Raw genomic sequence first — 20,391 nt, forward strand, 5'->3', positions numbered from 1 at the left:
GCTCAGGGTGAAGTTCATACTATGTTTGAGAAGAGGCTTAATGAAAAGTTCATAACTAATTGTAAAAAAAGCTAAATCCGACTCAAATCCATTGACATTTGGTAGAGCAAACATGTTAGCAGTATCACTAAATGCATAAGATATGACCCTGTAAGAGTTTAACAATCCTGCAAACTAAGAAATCCTCATGGTTCCCTCAACAACAATAATGTTCTGATCATGACATACTCTAGAGCTGAACTTCCCAAATTTTTGGTGAGCAGTGCCCCTAGAACGCACATTTCCTGGCTGTGTCTGTCTGTCCGTCTGAAATGGAACCAGGATTACGTGTCTTGGAGTAAAATCAGCTTAATTCAAAAGACTGGTCTAAATGATAAAATTTTCTTCACTTGAATTACCAGTAAAGGTCTTCAGACTTTGGATTCAGTTCCCTGAATAGGTCCTGAGATGGGCTTCACTGTTAGCGAACCGGGACCCAGCCCTGGTCAGGTGCAAGGCATTGCTTTAGGTGCTCCCACAGTCCTGTCTTTGAATCCGCTGCACAGCCCTACCTGGCAGGTGCTGGTATTAACCTTTAGGAGATGAACCAGGAGGACTGGGAGACTTAGAGAAGGTGGCCGGCGCCACCGAGCTAGGAACAGGCAGAGCTGAGCAGAACCTGGCTGGGTAGCCTGAAGCCAGGATCTGTGTTCTTAATCATGACTTTGCACTGCCTCCTATCAGTTTACTGTTAATAAGGGCTCAGTAATTTTTAGCTACATGGCAGCTTTGCCCTAAGCCCTTTACACATAAGAACTCACTCAGTACATCAGGAAGTCTGTATCACTCTTCTTAGAAGAGCTTTTCAAACACTTCTATTCTCACCTGTTAAAACACATTTCAGCCTCTGATGAACAGCTGGCCTTGATGACTTTATGATTTCCTCCTCCCCTGAGATTCTACTGATTTCTTTGTGCTCAAACTTGTGGATTTGGAGAGTGCAGGGAGTCAGGTGGCATAACAAGTATCTATAATGAAAGCGACCATTGCATTCATCTCCCCAACTGGAGTTATCGTGTGGGTGTAAGTGGTCACGGTCAGTAATGCTGAACACACGTGTGAACTGGGTACCTACATCTATAATCACTTAAGGTCTAGATTTTATTTTTTTTTAATTTTCAGAAAGTTTGCACATGTCCTATATAGTCAGCATTTTTATGGAGTTCATGATCCCAACAACTTATGCAAGTAAACGAAAGAAAACATGAACTCAGTCCTTCTGCTGCAGTGGGCATCCCGGGTTTAATTCCTCACTGCTGATGACTTTGTACCAGCTGATGACTTTGGGAAAGACCACCCACATTTCTTAATTCCTGCTACACACACATAGGTGTCTGGTAACTATGATGTGATTCTTGTGATTGGTGTAGACCGAAAAGAGGACAGAAAGCCAACTCATTTGACTGATTTGCTTGTGTGTGAATATGTTTGTATACTGTGTGTTTACTCAAGAAAAGTTTAGCTACCTGTGAGGATGAAAAAAATAGCAGTGGGTAAAGGAAGGGATGTTTTGGATTCCACCCTAAACTTTCAAGCTTTCATTTCAAGGATATAAGAGAAGAAAAATTAAGCTTCCTAGGTGGTGTGTCTGTCTCACCCTTAGGTGACACCCCTGCCCGTGTTCTTAATGAAAATGAAGACTGAAGATTTTGTCGTTTTTAAACAAAAGAGCAGTCTGCAGACCTGACATAATATTCACTCTGTTTTTGTTTTCCTTCTAGTGATCTCGTGTGGAAGCCTGTCCTTTCCCCCCAATGGGAACAAGATTGGAACAATGACAGTGTATGGTGCCACAGCCATATTCACGTGTAACACAGGCTACACACTTGTGGGTTCTCACGTCAGAGAATGCTTGGCCAATGGGCTCTGGAGCGGCCCCGAGACTCGCTGTCTGGGTAAATTAATCCATCATCGGGCACTTGTTTAACTCAAATAAACCTTAAAAATAGAGGATGGCAGGGTAAAGCATGGCACTGTTTGCCATAAATGCTCTGACAGAGTGTTACTAAATCCTACCTGGGTTTTTCTTTTTCTTCTTAAGAGGATATTGGGGGTAGGAGTTTATTAATTAATTTATTTATTTTTGCTGTGTTGGATCTTCGTTTCTGTGCGAGGGCTTTGTCTAGTTGTGGCAATCGGGGGCCACTCTTCATCACGGTGCGCGGGCCTCTCACTATCGCGGCCTCTCTTGTTGAGGAGCACAGGCTCCAGACGCACAGGCTCAGTAGTTGTGGCTCACAGGCCTAGTTGCTCCGCGGCATGTGGGATCTTCCCAGACCAGGGCTCGAACCCGTGTCTCCTGCATTAGCAGGCAGATTCTCAACCGCTGCGCCACCAGGGAAGCCCGCCTACCTGGGTTTTTAATGCTGCACTTTACAATATGACTTCTTCTTTAAGTATCTAAAGGGATTTTTTAAAAAATCTGAGCAATAAATGCAGGTCACATGTTGCCTTAAGTGACACAAAGACTATTTTATAGACTGCTGAGCATGTCACTACACTCAAATGCCATCATGATTTTAGAATGCACAAAAATAAACTTCAAAATTATCATACATTTTGTTACCTTTTAAAATTTTTTAAAAAGTATGTTAATAAGTTAATGTGATATTAATGTCCGTCAATATAAGGACACTGAGTTATTTAAAATTGAAAGTGTGCATAGCAACTTGGTCTTCTTTTTCCCAAGGATTAACATTTTCTGCATGACAATTTTTTTAAAAATTGGGCTGAAAAATTTTCCATGGAAAAATCTTCTGAATAAGTGTATGAAAATTGTTGAATAAGCAGCTTACAGCGCAGTGATTTCTAATGCTCCTTTTAGATCTCCAAGTAATTTGCAAAATATGTAAACTGCCTTTAGTCCTTTAGAACTCTCTCTGTGATCTCAGTAATTTTGTAATCATTCCAGAGCAGTAGAAGCTGGAAGGTTTAAGCTTCTGAACCTCTGTGGGCTAGGCTCGCTTTAGGAACTAAGCCAGGACCAGTAAATTTTAAATAGTAATAATCTGTTCTTTTCACTGGAGAGAATTTGAAGAAACACTCAGGAGAATTTGAGGATGAAAGTAAAGTAGCAGTCCCAGAAAAATGCAACTGATGAAAGAAGGAGGTTTTCAGGCTTATCCATGAAATGACTTCCTTCAGATAAGTACAAGACTTAGATCAGTGCTGCTCGAATACTGTGTGTGTGTATATTCCTGCTGAGTGTAGTCACTGTAGTTTTCAGCCGAGTGCTTCTGGGATTTTCTGAGCTTTCCTAAGTGTTCTTGTGAGACTGGCCACTGAGTAGTGCTCTCCGTAAGGCAGCTGCAGTTGGGGTAGGTTTTCTCCGTCAACTGCAGTGGAACTTGGTGCCTTCGAAGGGGATTAGGTGATCTAAGAAATTGCATCTCCGCTATGAATTGTAAGATGGAAAGTAATAGCAATTTACATTTGATTAGTGCCTTATGGGATGAAGGTAGGGCAGTGGTAGCCTCAGGGGCTTTAAGTGTCAAGTTTAGTTTATGTAACTGTTGAATGGTGGGACCAGCTCAAGCCTTACTGATTGCAAATAAACCTTTACCTGTTGTGTGGCATTCTTCTGACCGAAGGTGAGGACTTTGAAGTAGAAAGGACGAAATGCATATTGAATAGTTGGCTGGATGGAGAAGCTCAAAGTCATGGCCTCAGTGGTATGCAATATGGCTTAGACACTTTTTGGAAGAGGGAGTGCTCAGAAGGAATTTAAACTGAAAATAAAGAGGAAGAAAAATGTCCATATTATAATGTATAAAACATTAGTGTTGTAGAACTTGGACACGGCATATAAAGAATAATACAACTGGAAAGGCGTGAAGTATTTAAAAGAAAAAAGACACAATTAGAAAAGGGTGAGAAATGATGCGTAGCCACATGTTTATAAACCGATGAGTAAAGAATGTGTAATAAATTTAGTTTAAAGATTTTAAAAGTTTGTAAACATAGTCTCCCAGCTACCACTGAGACTTGAAGGGGTAAAATCCGTAATACACAGCATATGGCAGTGAAGGATAGCTCTCTTCCTGAAGAATCGGTGGCTGTTGGGTAGATAATGTAGTGTAACCCAGCAGGAATATATGGCCACAGGACCCAGAATGCTGTGCGAGACACAGCAGAGAATGGGGGGAGAAGAGCCAGCAGGTGGAGAACAGAGGTGATGTCTGTGCTGGAGAAGATTATAAAATGCTCAGAAGGGGAAAGGGAAGAGGGGCTGTGATCCTAACTCTGGCACAGATACCTGACAGAGTAGATGTTGGATTCCTCCATAATCCAAACATTAACAAGATGCCCTGTTTGGATATAGTAATTTGAGTGGTGTTATTTATTGATGACTGAAAATGTGCATTTTGAGTTTTGTCTTATTGAACTCTCATTAGGCGTATTGTAAGTGCTCAGTACTCCTACTTACAGATAAGAAACAAAACTTAGAGCTTAGGAATTTGCCCAACGTTGCAAAGCCAATAATGTGCATCAAAAACAGCATTAAAGCTAAGCAAGTTGACCATAGAACACAGGCTTCTTAACATTAGGGTATATAAGTAGTTGTTGTTTTTTTATATAAGTAGTTTTTTAAGTTTTGTACTACTTCACCAATATATTTATCTCTCAAAAAAAGAGATACAATTAAAAAGGCCGTTATACTACTATGCTAATTCTGACCAATGACGAGAAATTTGTGGTTAACTGGAGGAGAAATGAGCCTTCATGCTAAACTACTCCCCACCCCAAGGCACCTGCACCAAGAGGGTGTTTAGGACCTAAGTGGCTCTTCATGGATGATTTTGTTCTCCATCCTGCACGGTTCCTGGGCCTCTTGCTTACCAATCCCACTATTATTTTCTTTCCATTTCTTGTCATTTGAATTATTCCTTTGTATGTTTCCATGGTTTTGAATGTCTTAAAAGTCTGGGTTTCTACCAAGCTAAATGACCTTGGGTAACCTTCAGGCTCATGTGGACCCTGTGAGGATAAACTATATAGTCATGGAAGGAAAATGACTCACAGTGACGAAGGAGGTAATTGCTAGGGATACTTTCCAGAAATTCATATACTTTGCAAAAATAGTCTATATGATCCCATGACTTCAACTCTAACAGAGAAGAGGCAGGACCCTCAAAAACCAAAACAGCCCCCAAAACTCTGACTTTAAGAAACAAATCACCCCAATATGGAGGAAATGGGAAATTACCCAAGGAAACAGAGACAGTTACACCAGATGTCTACAATGAATCCAGTTAAGAGAATGAAGTACACTTGAAGGGCCATGTCCTAAAGGACAGATATGCCACGAGCTGGGAACAACAGAAGTATTCAGGACCATGAAATGTAAGGCCCATGTATAAGTGACGTTTGAAATAAAACCCAAGTTCACTCATCAGAGTTGGTGTTAAAGGAAGTGGATGAAAGAAAGCAGAAGGGCTCAGCTTCCTCCTTATGCTGTCTTTTCTGTAAAGAAGAATTATGATGTGAATATGAAGGTTAGAGAATCTTTTATATCAGACACTGGAACCCCAAGAAAGAGAAGGAGTCCATCAAAGAGAACTTGAGAGTTTCAAGTACAGTTGAGGCTCCTGGCCAGGAGAGTCCCATCCAAGCAAGCTTCGGGTACCAGGGAGAAGTTGGCCGAGTCATTGGCTCCTGTGGGATGTCATTAAAAGGAAGTACTCTAGGGCTTCCCTGGGGGCACAGTGGTTGGGAGTCCGCCTGCCGATGCAGGGGACACGGGTTCGTGCCCCGGTCTGGGAGGATCCCACGTGCCGCGGAGCGGCTGGGCCCATGAGCCATGGCCGCTGAGCCTGCGCGTCCGGAGCCTGTGCTCCGCAACAGGAGAGGCCAGGGCAGTGAGAGGTCCACGTACCGCAAAAAAAAAAAAAAGATTGCCTGAGGGACGGTACGTGAATGATGTTCAGTGGATTGCTGTGATTTGGAAAGGAGGTTTCCAGGTGTTTGTTTCTCTCTCCTCACTCTAGTCCTTTCCAAAACATTTATTTAGCTCCTGGATGAGGGCATAACACTGCTAGCTGAAAGAGTGAGAATAAATATGTGATGACAGATTCAGGGAACCTTCAAATCGAATGGTAGGCCAAACAGATTTCATTAGACATAGGAAAATAATGGAAATAGTGTAAAATTTTACTCAAAGTAAAAAACAAAATAACTCAATGTACATGGTGAGGAGAAAATTATGAAATCATAGCACACACAGAAGGACTGGGTGTTTTGGACAATGGAAGGCTCATTTGTGCGAAGAGATGCCTCTGACACTGATATTGTTTTGTGACTAGTCTCCATCTTGTTCCGTGAGCCTGGGTGGCCATATCTGGGGTGATCATTTCAGTTCTGTGAGACAGTTTACATGGGCTCTTGAGGAATTGAAATGTGTATGTGGTGAAGGATCTGGTAACCATGACACTGGAGGAATGTTTGGAAAACTTGTGATCCTAAGTTTTGCTGAGAGAAAAGTTAGGAAGTAATTAATATCTATTTTCAAATATTTAAAATAGTTGGTGGGAGAAAGAAGAAAAGAAAAAGAAACAAAAATAAAATTAATTAAACACATCTGCCAAGGGCAAGGACCAGGATTGCTAATGACATTGGTGAAACAGCTCCATTCATTGGTTTGAAATAGCAGATGCTATGTACAGAAAAATCGTTTTCAGACCCAATATAAGAAATATTTTCCCTTATTTGTTTTTTAACATGCGGGATCTGTCCAGAAATGCAATGAAGACTTCCTATAGAAGGTGGTTGGCCACCTGGAGGTTTTGTCTGGGGCTCCATTAGACTCAGCTTTATTGATCCTACACCCACCGTGCTTTCTCCATCACAATGCAAAATACTTGGGCAAAAACATTTTTCAAGTTGTGCGTGAGGTATCTTGGAACAAAAACGCTTTTGCCTGAGATTTTCCTTCTATTTCATGTGGAGCAGGGATCGCTTATTTCTAGTTGTGGTACGATGGTTATTTCCAGTGGTTTCCGTCAGGGAAGAATACGCCGGATTCCTTGATGATCATTGCAGCGGAAATGGCCAAGCGTATGCACAGACGCTGCCACAGTGAGAGTCTTGTGATTGTTAACGGTAGGAGAGCTGGGTTTAAGGAGGTGACAGGTGATTTTCTTTGTCTAACATTTGAGAACCTAATCTTTGCTGTGTTTGCAGGTACCTAGTCTGAATTCTAAGCTAGAACCTTTGAGAAAAGATAGAATAAGGAAAGCTGGGCAACCCTGTGTGCAAATATAATTATACCTAAAATTTAGGCAAAGTAATACATTATGTGTATCAGAGTACATTTTTATAAAGGGTTAGCCCGCACTTAATCAACGCCATCATCCCTGCTTTACAACTGGGCTCTCCCAGGGTGCTGTGAATTGCCCCGGACTTGTTCTGATTTACCATCTGTGCTGTGCAATGCTACAGATCTCCCTGGGCTGGAGGATTAAGCACTGAGAAGGCTCACCCCGTGTCTGCATATCAGGTAACTTACAGTCCATCAGGGAAGTTTTACTGTCCCCATGCTCCCTTAATTATTTTCTTCTGTTTATCTTCCCTGCGGTAGTTCGCATTGAACCCGACACAGAGCACACCGACTACACGAGCTTGTACATTTGTAATCCAGGTCTCCTATCGTAGAAAGCTACATTAATCTTTTAATACCATTTATATCATTTAGACTTTTTCAACACGTAATAACCCATCATGTCTTTCCCTCTGTTACCTCTTTAATCTGTTTACTCAAGACGTCAGTGATAGATTGAGACATTTCCCACCTAAAGAACATTATCTTTTTTTCATTAGATTATTTTGCTATTATCTGAAGTAAGTTTGCATTTGCTATAATGACCTATGAGGAGACGAATTCTTTTGTAAATACGATATCATGGTGACACATTCATGTGGCTAAAATAGCTAAATGACATGATTCAAAATGATATCATGAGACCATGTTTTTTCATAGTTGTTAGGGAATAAAACTGGAAAGTATTCAAATGCCTTGTATTTGATGATAGATCCACGTACAAATTTTTAATAAAACAAGTGATTATGACAATGCTTATATTGCAGCAAAAGGATATCAGAGCAGAAAGATTAACCCCTCCCTCCTTGATCTTGGTACAGAAGTGATCTGCAGTATAAAACTTAGGCTGTGTGGTAGTCAGGGAAGGTAAAGTATTTGGAAACACTCAGTGCTGATCTTCACGCTTTACACCTGCATTATCAGTGGCTCGCAGATAAATGTCACAGTAGTCCTCCCAGCCACAAGTGCTTCTGTCTCTATTTCTGAATATTATCTAGTGATTTTCATTCAGTTCCTCAAGAAATATTGCACAGGATGTAAAGGTAAATAGGAGGTGGTTCTTTTTTCTTGTAAGGAAATTATCATCAAAGGAATAAATAAGATAAAAACCAAGTATCTTTAATAAAAAGTTGAGATTGATGAATGTCAGGAGAGAGGTCCACGCAAAGTCCTCCCCATACCCAGGGAGGGAGCCACTTTGATGAACAGGGGACTCCGACACACAGAAATGGACTAGGGTCATCCCAGAAATGAGAGCCACAGAACAAACAGCAGCTGCACAGGTGCAGAACTGTGAGGCAGGAGGTCCTGATGGTTCGCCTGAACCAAGCACATCCCGGGCTGGGGCTCTCTGTGGTCACATGATGCTGAGGGACGGTGCTAATATGGCAATGTGATCGTGGAAAGAATTCACGTCCTTTCACGAACACCCCCTCTAGATCAGGCAGGGGCTAATGCTGGTGCAGAGGCCATGACACCGCTCTTAGAACTCACAGTCTCAGAGTGGAGATAAATAGGTAGGAAAAATTATATTTCTATCTGCTGAATTCAAATCAAAACAACCCTCACCATGTAGGTATTGTAAACAGATGGTCCTGGAGATAGAGTCTCCTTCCGCAGGGAAACCTAAAATAAGGGAGATTGTTTGCGTTGAGTATTAATGGGCAGTAATTCCTTTAGGGTTTGTGAAGACTGCAAACACAGGGTGGATTTGGATTAAGTTATATGACATCTTACAGGCAGACAAGAATGTGAAAGAAGTTTTATGCAAGAGGGCAGTGTGTGCAAAGTGATAGAGGTAAAAAGTGTGGTACATTGAGGGACTACATTAATAAAAAGGCAGATGAAAGATTTCTGAAAGCCCCAGAGACTACCCAAACCATGGTACTGGCCTGAAATTTTCTTATCAAATATGGTTTAAAATAATGGCCATTGGCTAGGGTGTGTCAAACAGAGATGTGATACAAATGTATTTTGTGGCAAAGGGATGGGCCCTGGTCGTTGGTGTTACTAAGGGCACAGAGTGCTGCACAGCCCATCACACCGCACCGGCCGATCCCTGCCAAGATTCACGTGCTTTCTGCGCTACTACATTTTCTTGGACTTCCACAAAGTTGCTCAACATTACCCCTCAAAATTGCTCGTGCAGAAAAAGAAGTCTCCTTTGTGAGAACTGAAATGCGTTCCTTTAATATGCACACATCTGGAGATTTAAATACCAGCCATCGATGTTTAATGCCCTTAAACGTGTTCCCTGTACATAAGAGGATCTGATCCATCTGACATTTCGTGACCATTTGTTAATACTCAAGCGGTGTTTGCTATTGGCTTTAGAATTCACTGCCAAATACCCCTGCCTTTAGCCCCAAGCTGGAGTTATCACTGGAATGGGCAGAATGAAGCAGATTGCATTTCTAATTCTCTTGCAGGTACAGCGTACTTACAACGCTTATTATTTTATTTTCAGCAATAAGTACCAATAATAACAAAGCAAACATGAAGGTTGAATATTTGGTTTGTAGATTTTCTAAAAATGTATGAATGTATTCAGTTCTAATCCCCAAACCAATGTTTAGTATTTGTACTGATACAAACTGGCACAGTGAAAAGAAGGTGACCTTAAAATAGGGAATTCTGGGGTGGGGGGCGACGTGTTTGTGCGTATGTGCGAGTGTGAGAGAGTGTGGCCTTAGGACAGGAGAGAGATCCAGCTATTCAGTTCCTATTGACGCACAGGCCCCGCAGCGAGGATGCCCAGCACAGGGAACTCCTGTAACCTGGGAGCCACGCGCCCAGCAGGTCCCCTGGAGGAGCAGGTTTCCATGGCACCAGTGGAACTGTATTAAATTCCCAAATCACAGAATTCGCTTCTGAAATTGCACGAGTCTAGGTAATTGTAAGAGACTCTAACACACGTTCCCTGAAAGTATTCAATACTTGAAAGAAGCATTCAGACTCTGCCTTTGTTGTGAGGTTAGGCACAGCTGACATCTGACACTCTGTGTCTGTCACTCAGCAAAGTCACCACTGAAAGTCAGTGCGGTTTGTCAGGTTGCAGACCGTGATCAGTGCAGCATCAGAAACAGTGATGCGCAGTCCAGAGAGCTCAGCTAGCTGCTGCAAAACCCTGCCCATGGGTGGGACTCCATCTCTACAGTGTACGTGCTCGTGACTCCCAGACAGCAGGGATGCAACGGCAGGTATGGGGACAGAGGGCGCAAGGGATTCCATTCATCCAGGGTGCAGTTTTCAGAAGATTCACTCTGCTACTCAGAATCGTTGTACGACACACACTAAAACATCTGCGTGTACACTCTGGACAATAATGTTCTAGGACCACTGCTTGGAGAGGCTGGTCCTGCTGAGGCCCTGCCCTGGGGGATAAACGCGTTACTCGCGGGAAGTGCTGGTCCCCCTGGCCTGTGTGCTGGCCCAGGCTGCGTGATGTGAGGGCCGCGGGCTGGCGGCTTCTCTGTGCTTGAGACCGTGAGCTGGGCTCCCACACGGCTGGGCCGCCGTCTGCCTTCTCCAGTTCCCACGCGGGACGAGTTTGTGGGAAACCCTCGACCCAGGAGGAAACTGAGAATCCCCTTGCCCATCCCTCTTTCTCCCTGGGTCTGGCTCATGGCAGCCCCAAGGCAACTTCTCCCTGTGAGAGGCGACTGGCATTCATTCAACCTGGCCGCCACTCTGTGTTTTAGCGAAGTTTGGTAGATTTTATTCCTCCTAACTCAGTTTTCGAGAAAGACCGTTAAAAGAGATTCTCTTTTCTATTTGGGACATCTAACTAAAGCATAATAACTAAAATACAGTAAATAAAAACAACACAGCTTTCGTTATATCTAAGGTAGCATAAATTTAAAGGCCAGTGATTTTCACAGAGGAGTCATTTTGCAAATGAGGTGAAACCTGCAGACTCTTGTGACCCACTCACAGGTATGAAATCTCAATTTTTCTGAAATTCCATGGAATTCCAATTCCATTGTTCACTTCGTCTTAACAGGCCAATTTGAATGATAGTTTTTAACGATATAGTGTGTGAAACAAAGAGAGTCACCTGACTAGAACTGGAAAATACCCATCCCAGCATGGAATTCTTGATTCTGCGACTGATTCTCTCAAGAACAATTTTAAGCAGTTGGAGAATTACCCGTTCCATATAATGCCTGTCTTCAGCAGGGAGAAAATGGAGAATTAAAATGTAAAGTTCTAGGAATGTGGAAGTAGTAGAATTGGTTATTCACACTTAACTAAAAGAAAATTCAGCAGTTCCTTTAGGATATATCTCTGTATCTATCAATCAATCTGTCCACTGAATTAAATATCATATGCAGTTACAGTTTTGCGGCATTCTACCTAATTCTTTAGCTCCTTGCTAGCCAGAGCGCTCAGGCTCTGATTAGTGGCAGATTATTAAATTCACGAGTAGGATTGATGTAAAAATAAAATAGGCCACATGCTTTCCACTTAGATTTTCTGTCCGCACTTTAATGGAGCCATTTGTCAGGAAATTCGGCTTCCTTGATTTCCTAGGTGTGATGACACTGGCTACAGAATTGCCTGTAAAAAACATTTAGTGATCTTTGTTTAAGCTGAAGCCAAATGCTAATGAAAAAGAAACAAGCAAACAAAAGCACAAACACAAAACCTAGGGACCTGGCATCACAGTGTCAGATCTACTGGATAATCACATTATTTTATTTAGTTGATATTTTGTTTTGAAATGTGCAGGGCTGCCCTCATCCCAATTCTTTTTTTTTTTTTTCCAGTTAATAGAGTTACTTATCCTTCTTTACTGCTTTTTATACTCAGTGGAATAGTAATAATTTAATGCACCCAAAATTATGGAGATGTAGGACATGAAATATGTAAGGTCATAAACTGAAGAGGGTAAAATGGGTGCCCTTCTGGGAAATGCATAGTTTGGTCCAATAGCTCCATAGTCTTCATTTTAACTGAGACTCTAAAAATAAATAAAAGTTCTCAATTCAGGGACCATTCTCTCACCTTCACCTGGCTAACAAACGTGCACCCTTCAGGCCTTAAATGTTGCCTCTTTCAGGGTGTCTGATGCCCAGCTGGGCTACATGTCCCTCTCTACTCCTCACCTCTTTTTAGTTTTAATGTACTTTTTATTTATTTATTTTTAACAATGTTTATTTATTTATTTATTTTGGCTGAGTTGGGTCTTAGGGCCCTTCATTACAGTGGGCTTCTCTCTAGCTGTGGCACGAGGGCTTAGTTGCCCTGGGGCACGTGGGATCTTAGTTCCCTAACCCGGGATTGAACTGGTGTCGCCTGTGTTGCAAGGCAGATTCTTAACCCCCTGGACCACCAAGGGAAGTTCCCCTGATCCTCACCTCTTTAGGGGCAAACACTCTGGGGCACTTTCTGTGTCAGACCTCCCGTCTCTTTTATGATTGTATCTTATTCTTCCTTGAATCCCCAGCCCCAAGGACATTGCTGGCCCGCAGCTAGTCAGCATTCAATTATTGCCAATAAAGGAAAGCCACCTAGGAGACAGTGGATTTGGAAATGCTTTGAAAATGTGAAGTTACTTTATCTCTCTTCACTTCATCAAATGTTTAATGAGTGACTAATACATGTTAGACGGTCAGCAGATATCTGAACATAGTTACAAAGATAGAGAAATGCTTTCTACATAGTGTGTCTATAACAAAACTGGGGCTACATTAAAAAAATTCACAAAGGACATATCCCAGTATTATCATAGGATAACAGAATCTTAAATTTGAAATAGAGCTCGGAGTACATTGAATTCAAATTCCACCTCATACAGTTTTTCCCTTCTACAACATTTCGACATGGTACTGTTGAAATTTTGGTTAAATGCTGTAAGTGAAATATTCTGTATTTGTGAATAGCACATAACTGGTCTAAGGCTTTGAATGTTTTAAAGAGGAACTCACCTGAGGGCTGGAAAGTTATACGAGTGACAAACAGATTGTTCTCTACCAGCTTCAGATCCAGAAGTGACATCATCCACATGTACTTAAAATAGGAAGTGAAGTTTGAGGTGAGGCTGTCAATTCTTCCTTCAGGCACTGAGCTGAAAGGGAGTGTTTTTGAAAGACATCCCTGATTTTCTTTAGGTCTTTAAGGCCACTTCCTCCCAGAACTGAAGCGTCCACGTGTCAGAGAAGAGTTGCTGTTGGAAGCCTTTGTTTCCACACAAGCCTGTCAGCCTTGCCTTCTGGTGTCTGGGGTGCACAGATATCTCCTTGCCGTGAGGAGTGCTTATTTGCCGGGCTTTCAACAGAGAGTGCGGCCTTGAAGCATGTGCTCCTACTGAAAACTTAGATGAAAACAATATGATTGAGGTTTAAAAGTGAGTCTAGCCAGTCGTGTTTGTCCAAGTCAAGAGTGAGGCTGTGCAGATCACGGAGAGGGAGGGGGACTTTCTGTCGCAATGTAGCCTTTCCAGCATCTCGGTTACCCTGAGCCCGGGTCCCTCCTCTTGGAGTGCTGATCAGGTTCAGGATACCCCCCAAATGCTTGACATTCTCCAGAGTAACAGCCAGGAATCAGGTGGCCCACACTCTCTTTGAGGATTGGAGTGTGTTATTTTTGTGTGTGCTTCTAGAAATTACGTCATTTCTTTCTCGCCTCGGAAGTGGCTGCATCCGGGCAGTGGGCCCGCGCGTGGCGGCTCTGGCTCCTTTCTTGTCTCGGGGATGCGAGTGGGGCTCCACGTCTCTATCTGACGGAGATGGCCGTGCAAAGCCCAGCCTCCGGGAGGGAGCCCGCATCCGAGTTCCAGGATAACAGCCTCAGAAGCTCTCCCTTCAACCCCCGGAGAACATTCAGCCTCCTCCCAGTTCCCTGCTTGAGTCACGCCTGGTGTGAGGGGAGGCGATCTGGCTTCTGGTCAGAAGCAGCTTTATCGGTCTGGATCCGGCTGAGTGGAAAAGCTGCGGAGGTGACAAGAGATCAAGCGAATCGAGCACAACTTGACCCGACCTCTTACAAATGTTGGGGCAGAGATTCTGCTCAAAGAGGGATACGTATCACCGATGCGGTTTTCTCCCTCTGTCCTCTGCAAGGTCATCTTGCTGATAACAGATCTAGTTCAAACCTAGGATAACACAATGCAGCTGCATTGCCTTAAACAGAAATAGAGGGTACTGTTGTGAATTCTTCCAGAATGGTGGCATTAACCCTGAGTGTCATATGACAGTACTTTGGCCATGCTCTCAGCTTTGGGGTTGCTGTGCTCTGAGTAAAGCACCAGCAGCTGGGTGCTCTATTCGGGGCGGTAGTGGCCAGGCGAAATCCACCCCAAAACGCTCTGCAGCCACTCCAGCCTAAGGAGCGAGTTTTAGTGGACAATTTAGGAACTCTCCTTGTCTATCCGAAACCCGTGTGTCACTCACATCCTTTTCATGTCAGTTACTGCTAATGCTCCATAGTTTGTTAACAAGATACTCTTTCCATGTACGTGAGGAGGGGAAAGGTGGGCGGGAGGGGCAGAGAGGAGGACGGATGGAGGGGAGGGAAAGAAAGTGGAAGGAGAGCGAAAGAGAAGAAGGGAATCCCGCCTCTCCTAGTTTTCCCGGACCACACAGCACCTTCCTACTGTTACAGAGAAAGAATACTCATGGCGCTCCTTAAAGATAATGAGGCAGACTTGTTTTAGGACCCTAGCGATTGGTGTAGGGACCAGGGTGATGGGATTTCACAAAGATATGGCTCAACCCCAGATGCCGTGTGGGCCCGTGGGGGTCACAGCCAAGGGGCAGGGAGGGGGCACGGGTGGGACATTCCTGAGAGGGAACCTCAGGGCTTGGAGGGGTTCTGGCTGAACCCACCTACCAGTGGCGGGTGGGGATGAGAAACTGGATCAGATGTTGAGGCTGGAGGGTTCTTGTAGGATGACTTAGCAGGGTGCTTGCTAAAGTTGGCTTTTACAAGGAGGTGCACAGGTGGGCCTGGAGGGAGTGTCAGGACCCGGATTAAAGCTTTTTCAGGCAAAGAAGCTTTGTCACTCCGCTCAGCCTTCGACTCACGAAGGACTGAAAATTCCTCTAGCTTCCTTCCCCACTTGGAAGCCCTCTGGTTCTGAAGCTTCTCTGACACCCTGTTTGCCAGCGACCTCCTTACATATCAGAGTCCTCACATCAGTACTGTTTTCCTCCCCTTAAGTATTGATGTTCACCCCAGTTTCGTCTTTGGGCCCTTTCTTTCCTTGCTGTACATACTTTTCACAGGCGAGCTCAGCCACCTGTTGGGTTCAGCCTCCATCTGTAATCTAGCTTTTCCTAAATCTCTGTCTGCAGGGTGTCCCTCCCCTGAGCTCTGGACTTCTGTGTTCAACTGAGGATGTGACAGTTTCCCCTAGACATCAGTTCAAACATAACTCAAATGGACATTTTCTGAAATTGAACTTATTTTCTGATGTCAATCCTTCCTTTGGAATTTCACAGATAGTTCAGGAATCTAGTCTCTCACGGGAGATCCTTCCATCCTTTTCTTTGCTACCCATTTTCAATAGGGTTACAGAACTTATATTAATTCCAAGTGTCTCTTCCTTTCTTTTGGCCTTTATTTGGAAATAGAATAAATAGATAAATAACATAAAATATCAATAAGTAAAAGAAACGGAGAAACCATAACTGAGTAAATACCTTCTAACAATTTTATATTTGAACTATTACTTATGTTACCCGCAATTGTTGAGAAAAATTCATGAGTTGAAGAAAACTCTATCAAATAAGAAATATATAAATGGAAAAAATTCCAATAATGTTTGCATTCAGTGCTGTCAGTCACTTGACAATAAAGATAAACTAATTTTGAATGTAGTACTTTTGTAAGTTTAGATTTTTTTATTGGAGTATACTTGATTTACAATGGTGTGCTAATTTTTCCTGTTCAGCATAGTGACCCGGTTTTACATATACATATCTATCCTTTTGTATATTCTTCTCCATCCTCGTTTATCCCAGGATGTTGAATAGAGTTCCCCGTGCCATACCGTGGGACTCTGTTGTTTCTCCACGGATGTGGTACTTTTATAGAAGGCAAGCTCTCCAGCGTGTTTTTGTTGGTTTTGCTTGCTTTTCAGCTGGCCACTGCGGCTCCCCGGATCCCATCGTGAACGGCCACATCAGCGGCGACGGCTTCAGTTACAGGGACACCGTGGTTTATCAGTGCAACCCCGGTTTCCGGCTCGTGGGGACTTCCGTCCGGATATGCTTGCAAGACCACAAGTGGTCCGGACACACCCCAGTCTGTGTCCGTAAGTACAGCCTGTGAACTAAGTCAGCGGGTGCTTCCCTTCGTGGTGTTTTCTTTTGTCATTAGGTCATAACACAGACACGTTTAAGCTCAGAGAAAGGATGGAGAGCTGTCAGAAGAGAGAGAACGTGGGCGCCCCTCCCTTTCCGTCTTTGGTCCTTCTCCCGTTCCATGTCCTTCCGACGCCTCCTCCAGGCTCCCTCCACATTGAGTTTGCTCACCAGCTCATCTCAGATGGGTCCCAGGATGAGGGATGTCAGGCATTCATTCCCCCAACGTTGTCCCAGGACGACAAGGTGGAAACAGCATCCCACCAGAGGAGGATAGAGGTGCTGGGTCCGAGTCTGCAGGTTGGCTTTGCAGGGGCCCCACGGTAGCCACCCCCTGAGCTTCTGTGTTGTTTTGTGTTCTTGTCATTGCTTCATCAAGAACGCAGAGAGTTTGTACGCAGTCGTCCCTTTAATAAAGAGGTGAAATTGTATGTAACCATTGTCCTCAAACTTTATAACTTGAGAGACGAATGCTGACTCCTATTTTTAGAAGAGATTGTACCCTTATGCAAATTTCCTTTTAAACCAATTTTTTTTCCTAATATGTTCTTTATTTTCCTAAACAAAGGGATTGTTGATGTAAGTTTAGGACAGTGACAGGTGTTCTCTGTGATAGTGCTGTGGTAACTGTACACAGTTCAAGGGTGAAAGCTTTACTTAGAAGAAAAAATTGTTGACAAGATAAATGAGAAGGAAAACACCAGTTTTACAACTGTAATGTGTTTCTTTTGAAAGGGCCAGTGAAGGATATGTTCATGATTTGTATTGCTGTTATTGTGGACATGACATAGTGAGGGTTGGCTATGTTCCAAAGGACCATACAATAGGGAATGTCAAAGAAAATATGATTTGAGCATGTACTCCTATTTTTGCTAATTTCATGATGTTTAAATTCATATTGGATTAATTTATACATACACAATTTAAATTATCATCCAAGTCCCTATAATGTTTCAAGATGAGAGTTCCACAAAGTTAGCTGGTGTGTTCTAAGGGGAAAAAATTCAGAACTCACGATTAATACAAAAATTTAGCATCTCTTGTTTTTCACTGCTTTATTTTAAAATTACCTGATATTCTATCATGATGTAAGAAATAATAATGATGATGATGAAGAAAGTACATTTGCCAGGCGCTAGTTATTTTCCACGATTATAATAAAAACTTGTGGATTCAGCCCATGATTCCTTCTCTCAATAGTCCCTTCCAAATATAAACACAATCTGCAACATATCTGATTAGCTGTCAACCCCTTAATTCATACATTTAACATACCTGCACATGTATTAACAAGGAATGCCAAGTGAGAGTGATGACTTGTTAATGTGGACCTGTCTTCCTCCGTAGCCATCACCTGTGGCCACCCAGGGAACCCTGCGCACGGCTTCACTAACGGCAGCGAGTTCAACCTGAATGATGTCGTGAACTTCACCTGCAACACCGGCTACTTGTTGCAGGGCGCATCTCGAGCCCAGTGTAGGAGCAACGGCCAGTGGAGCAGCCCTCTGCCCACCTGCCGAGGTAGGAGAGCTTCCTCCGGGGTTAGTGAGGGCTGAATCATAACACCCGGGAGCCTGTCTGCGTGCATAGAGGGTGAAGCTTCCCCTCCAGAGTCAGGGCTTCTGCAAGCGCCTTTTGTTGTGGTGGGAAAACATTTCTGAGTATAACGTGCAAATCGCTCCATGGCCTCTTTCTTGCTATTGGCCAGATATTCAATCAAAAAACCCTGGGATTCTCTACTTCAAAGACTACTCGTCTTCTATTTGTCTTTCTCTCCATTTATGTGCTCATTTATTTCTGCCACATATATTCCACATCTTTGGTCCCTAAGCTTCTAGCCTTATGGATATATTTGAGAAGTTCTTATTGCTTTTAAATCTCAAGTTTTAGAAATTCACTTCTTTAGAAATCGACACATAGATCTGGACTAACGCCTAAATTTCCAAGGGAATGCTGCTTTGTAGTTTTTGTATTTCTAGATGTTTGAGCTCATGCTATTTAAGGTTTTGCTTCAAACACTTTCCCTTAAAACATCTCCTTCAAATATTTTCCATTAAAACCTCTCTCTTACTGAAGACGCATGCATGTCCTTCCATGTGAAGGTGAAGTTCTTTGTTGTTTTGGTTTGGATTTTTTGGTAATAATATGGTATTAAAGGCAGACACTTACGGAGGTCCCTTGCTCTGACAATCACCCACCTTCCCACTGGGCTCCAAGGGAGCTGTATTCAAATGCAACAATAGTAGAATGGGAATCCAGGCATGTTTTAAATAGCAGTTATGTGAAATTGGCTACAAACTGTCGAGTCTGGCACGTGTCTATATCAGAGAGCTTGGCTTAAGCTCAAAGACAAAGTAAAGCCTCCTAATTCCACTTCCCTCTAAAACTCCCTTTTCAATGTTGGAAAGACTTGCTGTGAAGAGCAGAGACCCCAGGTTCCCTGTTCTCACTGTCCCCAGAAAGCAGGCTTCAGGTGTGTCCTGTTTGGAGGGGGATGGAGTATCTCACAGAGACGCCCCTGGTTTCTTGTTCCAAAGCTCCAACTGGTCTCCTGACAATGTGGGGCTCTGGTCAGCTTGGCCATTGACAAGTTCATCTTGTAGGTTATAGGTTATCTATTATAATTGTATTAGTCAGGGCCATGGAACGGGGTGACCGGGGTTAGGGGAAATCTCGGAATGTGTGAGCCAGGGCAGGAAGCTGGCTTCTAAATGACCTCTAGCCCTCTGCCTTCCACGTGGGGCCACCTTGGCAAACCCTAAATGCTGACTGAGTACCGTGATGCACGTGGCTGTGATGAGCACGGGGACTCGCTCAGCCTCACCCTCACCTCCCACAGGGAAACGTGGGGCCCACGTGTCTGCCAGGAGCCCTGAGCACGTGGACAGCAGTGGAAAGGCTTAGCTGTAGGTGTCTGGCACCCGGTAAGGCAGCTGCAAAGATTTAGGAAAAGATTAAACACCTTTAATCAAACTGTTTTCTCTGTCCTCTACAACAAGGAAAAAAACAGCACAACTGAAAGAATGGTTACAAATGAAGGCCCTTCAATTTGGGTTCAGTTTATCTTCACACAGGGTTATGGCCTAACTGTGCCTTTGATGCCTGAGGTGTACGAGAACCATCTATATCCATTCCCCCCAAACCCTTCTACTCAACTTAATTTAATATTTATTAAGCACCTACTGTGTTCCGAATGCTGTGCTGCACACTGTCAGTATAGAGATGGGTGTAATACTTCATACCTTTAAGTAGATACCATTCCGGGGGCTAATTAGGGGGAGAAGGTCCCCACGGCTCCTGAGACTCTGTCCACTGCACACAGTACATTCTGGCGAAATGACAGATTGAGTAAGTTCAAAACAGCAGGCTTTTAATTATCAAAACTCTTTTTGTTTCTGTACTTCATTTTCCTCTAACTTACGCCAAAAAGAGAGAGAGAAGAAATTAAATGCCTATCATTTATTAATGGTTTTTGGTGTTTTACAATAGATACTAGGTCCTTTAGATATCTATGGCGCAGTTTAAAGAATGCTAGAATGTGTTTTAAAGTCTTCAGTATTGATTTTGACTTTTCTTACCTTCCTCCCTTTTCTTTAAAAATAGAAATGGTCTTATTTTTTTAGTAGACGTTATTTTTTAGAGCAGTTTAGGTTCATGGCAAAGTTGGGCTGAAGGTACAGAGATTTCCCATAAACCCCCTGCCCCCACCCATGCACAGCCCCACCTCAC

General features: G+C 43.2%; 1 protein-coding gene across 1 annotated transcript in view; it reads left to right on the forward strand.

Moving 5' to 3' along the window:
• The window catches only part of CSMD1 (CUB and Sushi multiple domains 1), a gene marked incomplete at its 3' end in the record, with an annotated part of 1,748,580 nt that overhangs the window by 1,688,722 nt on the left and 39,467 nt on the right, over positions 1-20,391 (forward strand). Inside the window, exons 52-54 of the mRNA XM_082680517.1 lie at positions 1,761-1,934; positions 16,440-16,613; positions 18,010-18,183. Coding sequence (XP_082536643.1) covers positions 1,761-1,934; positions 16,440-16,613; positions 18,010-18,183 — 522 coding nt within the window. The remainder of the gene's footprint in view (positions 1-1,760; positions 1,935-16,439; positions 16,614-18,009; positions 18,184-20,391) is intronic.

The sequence above is a fragment of the Grampus griseus genome (assembly GCF_964374135.1).
Source record: "Grampus griseus genome assembly, chromosome: 21".
NCBI classification, from domain to species: domain Eukaryota; kingdom Metazoa; phylum Chordata; class Mammalia; order Artiodactyla; family Delphinidae; genus Grampus; species Grampus griseus.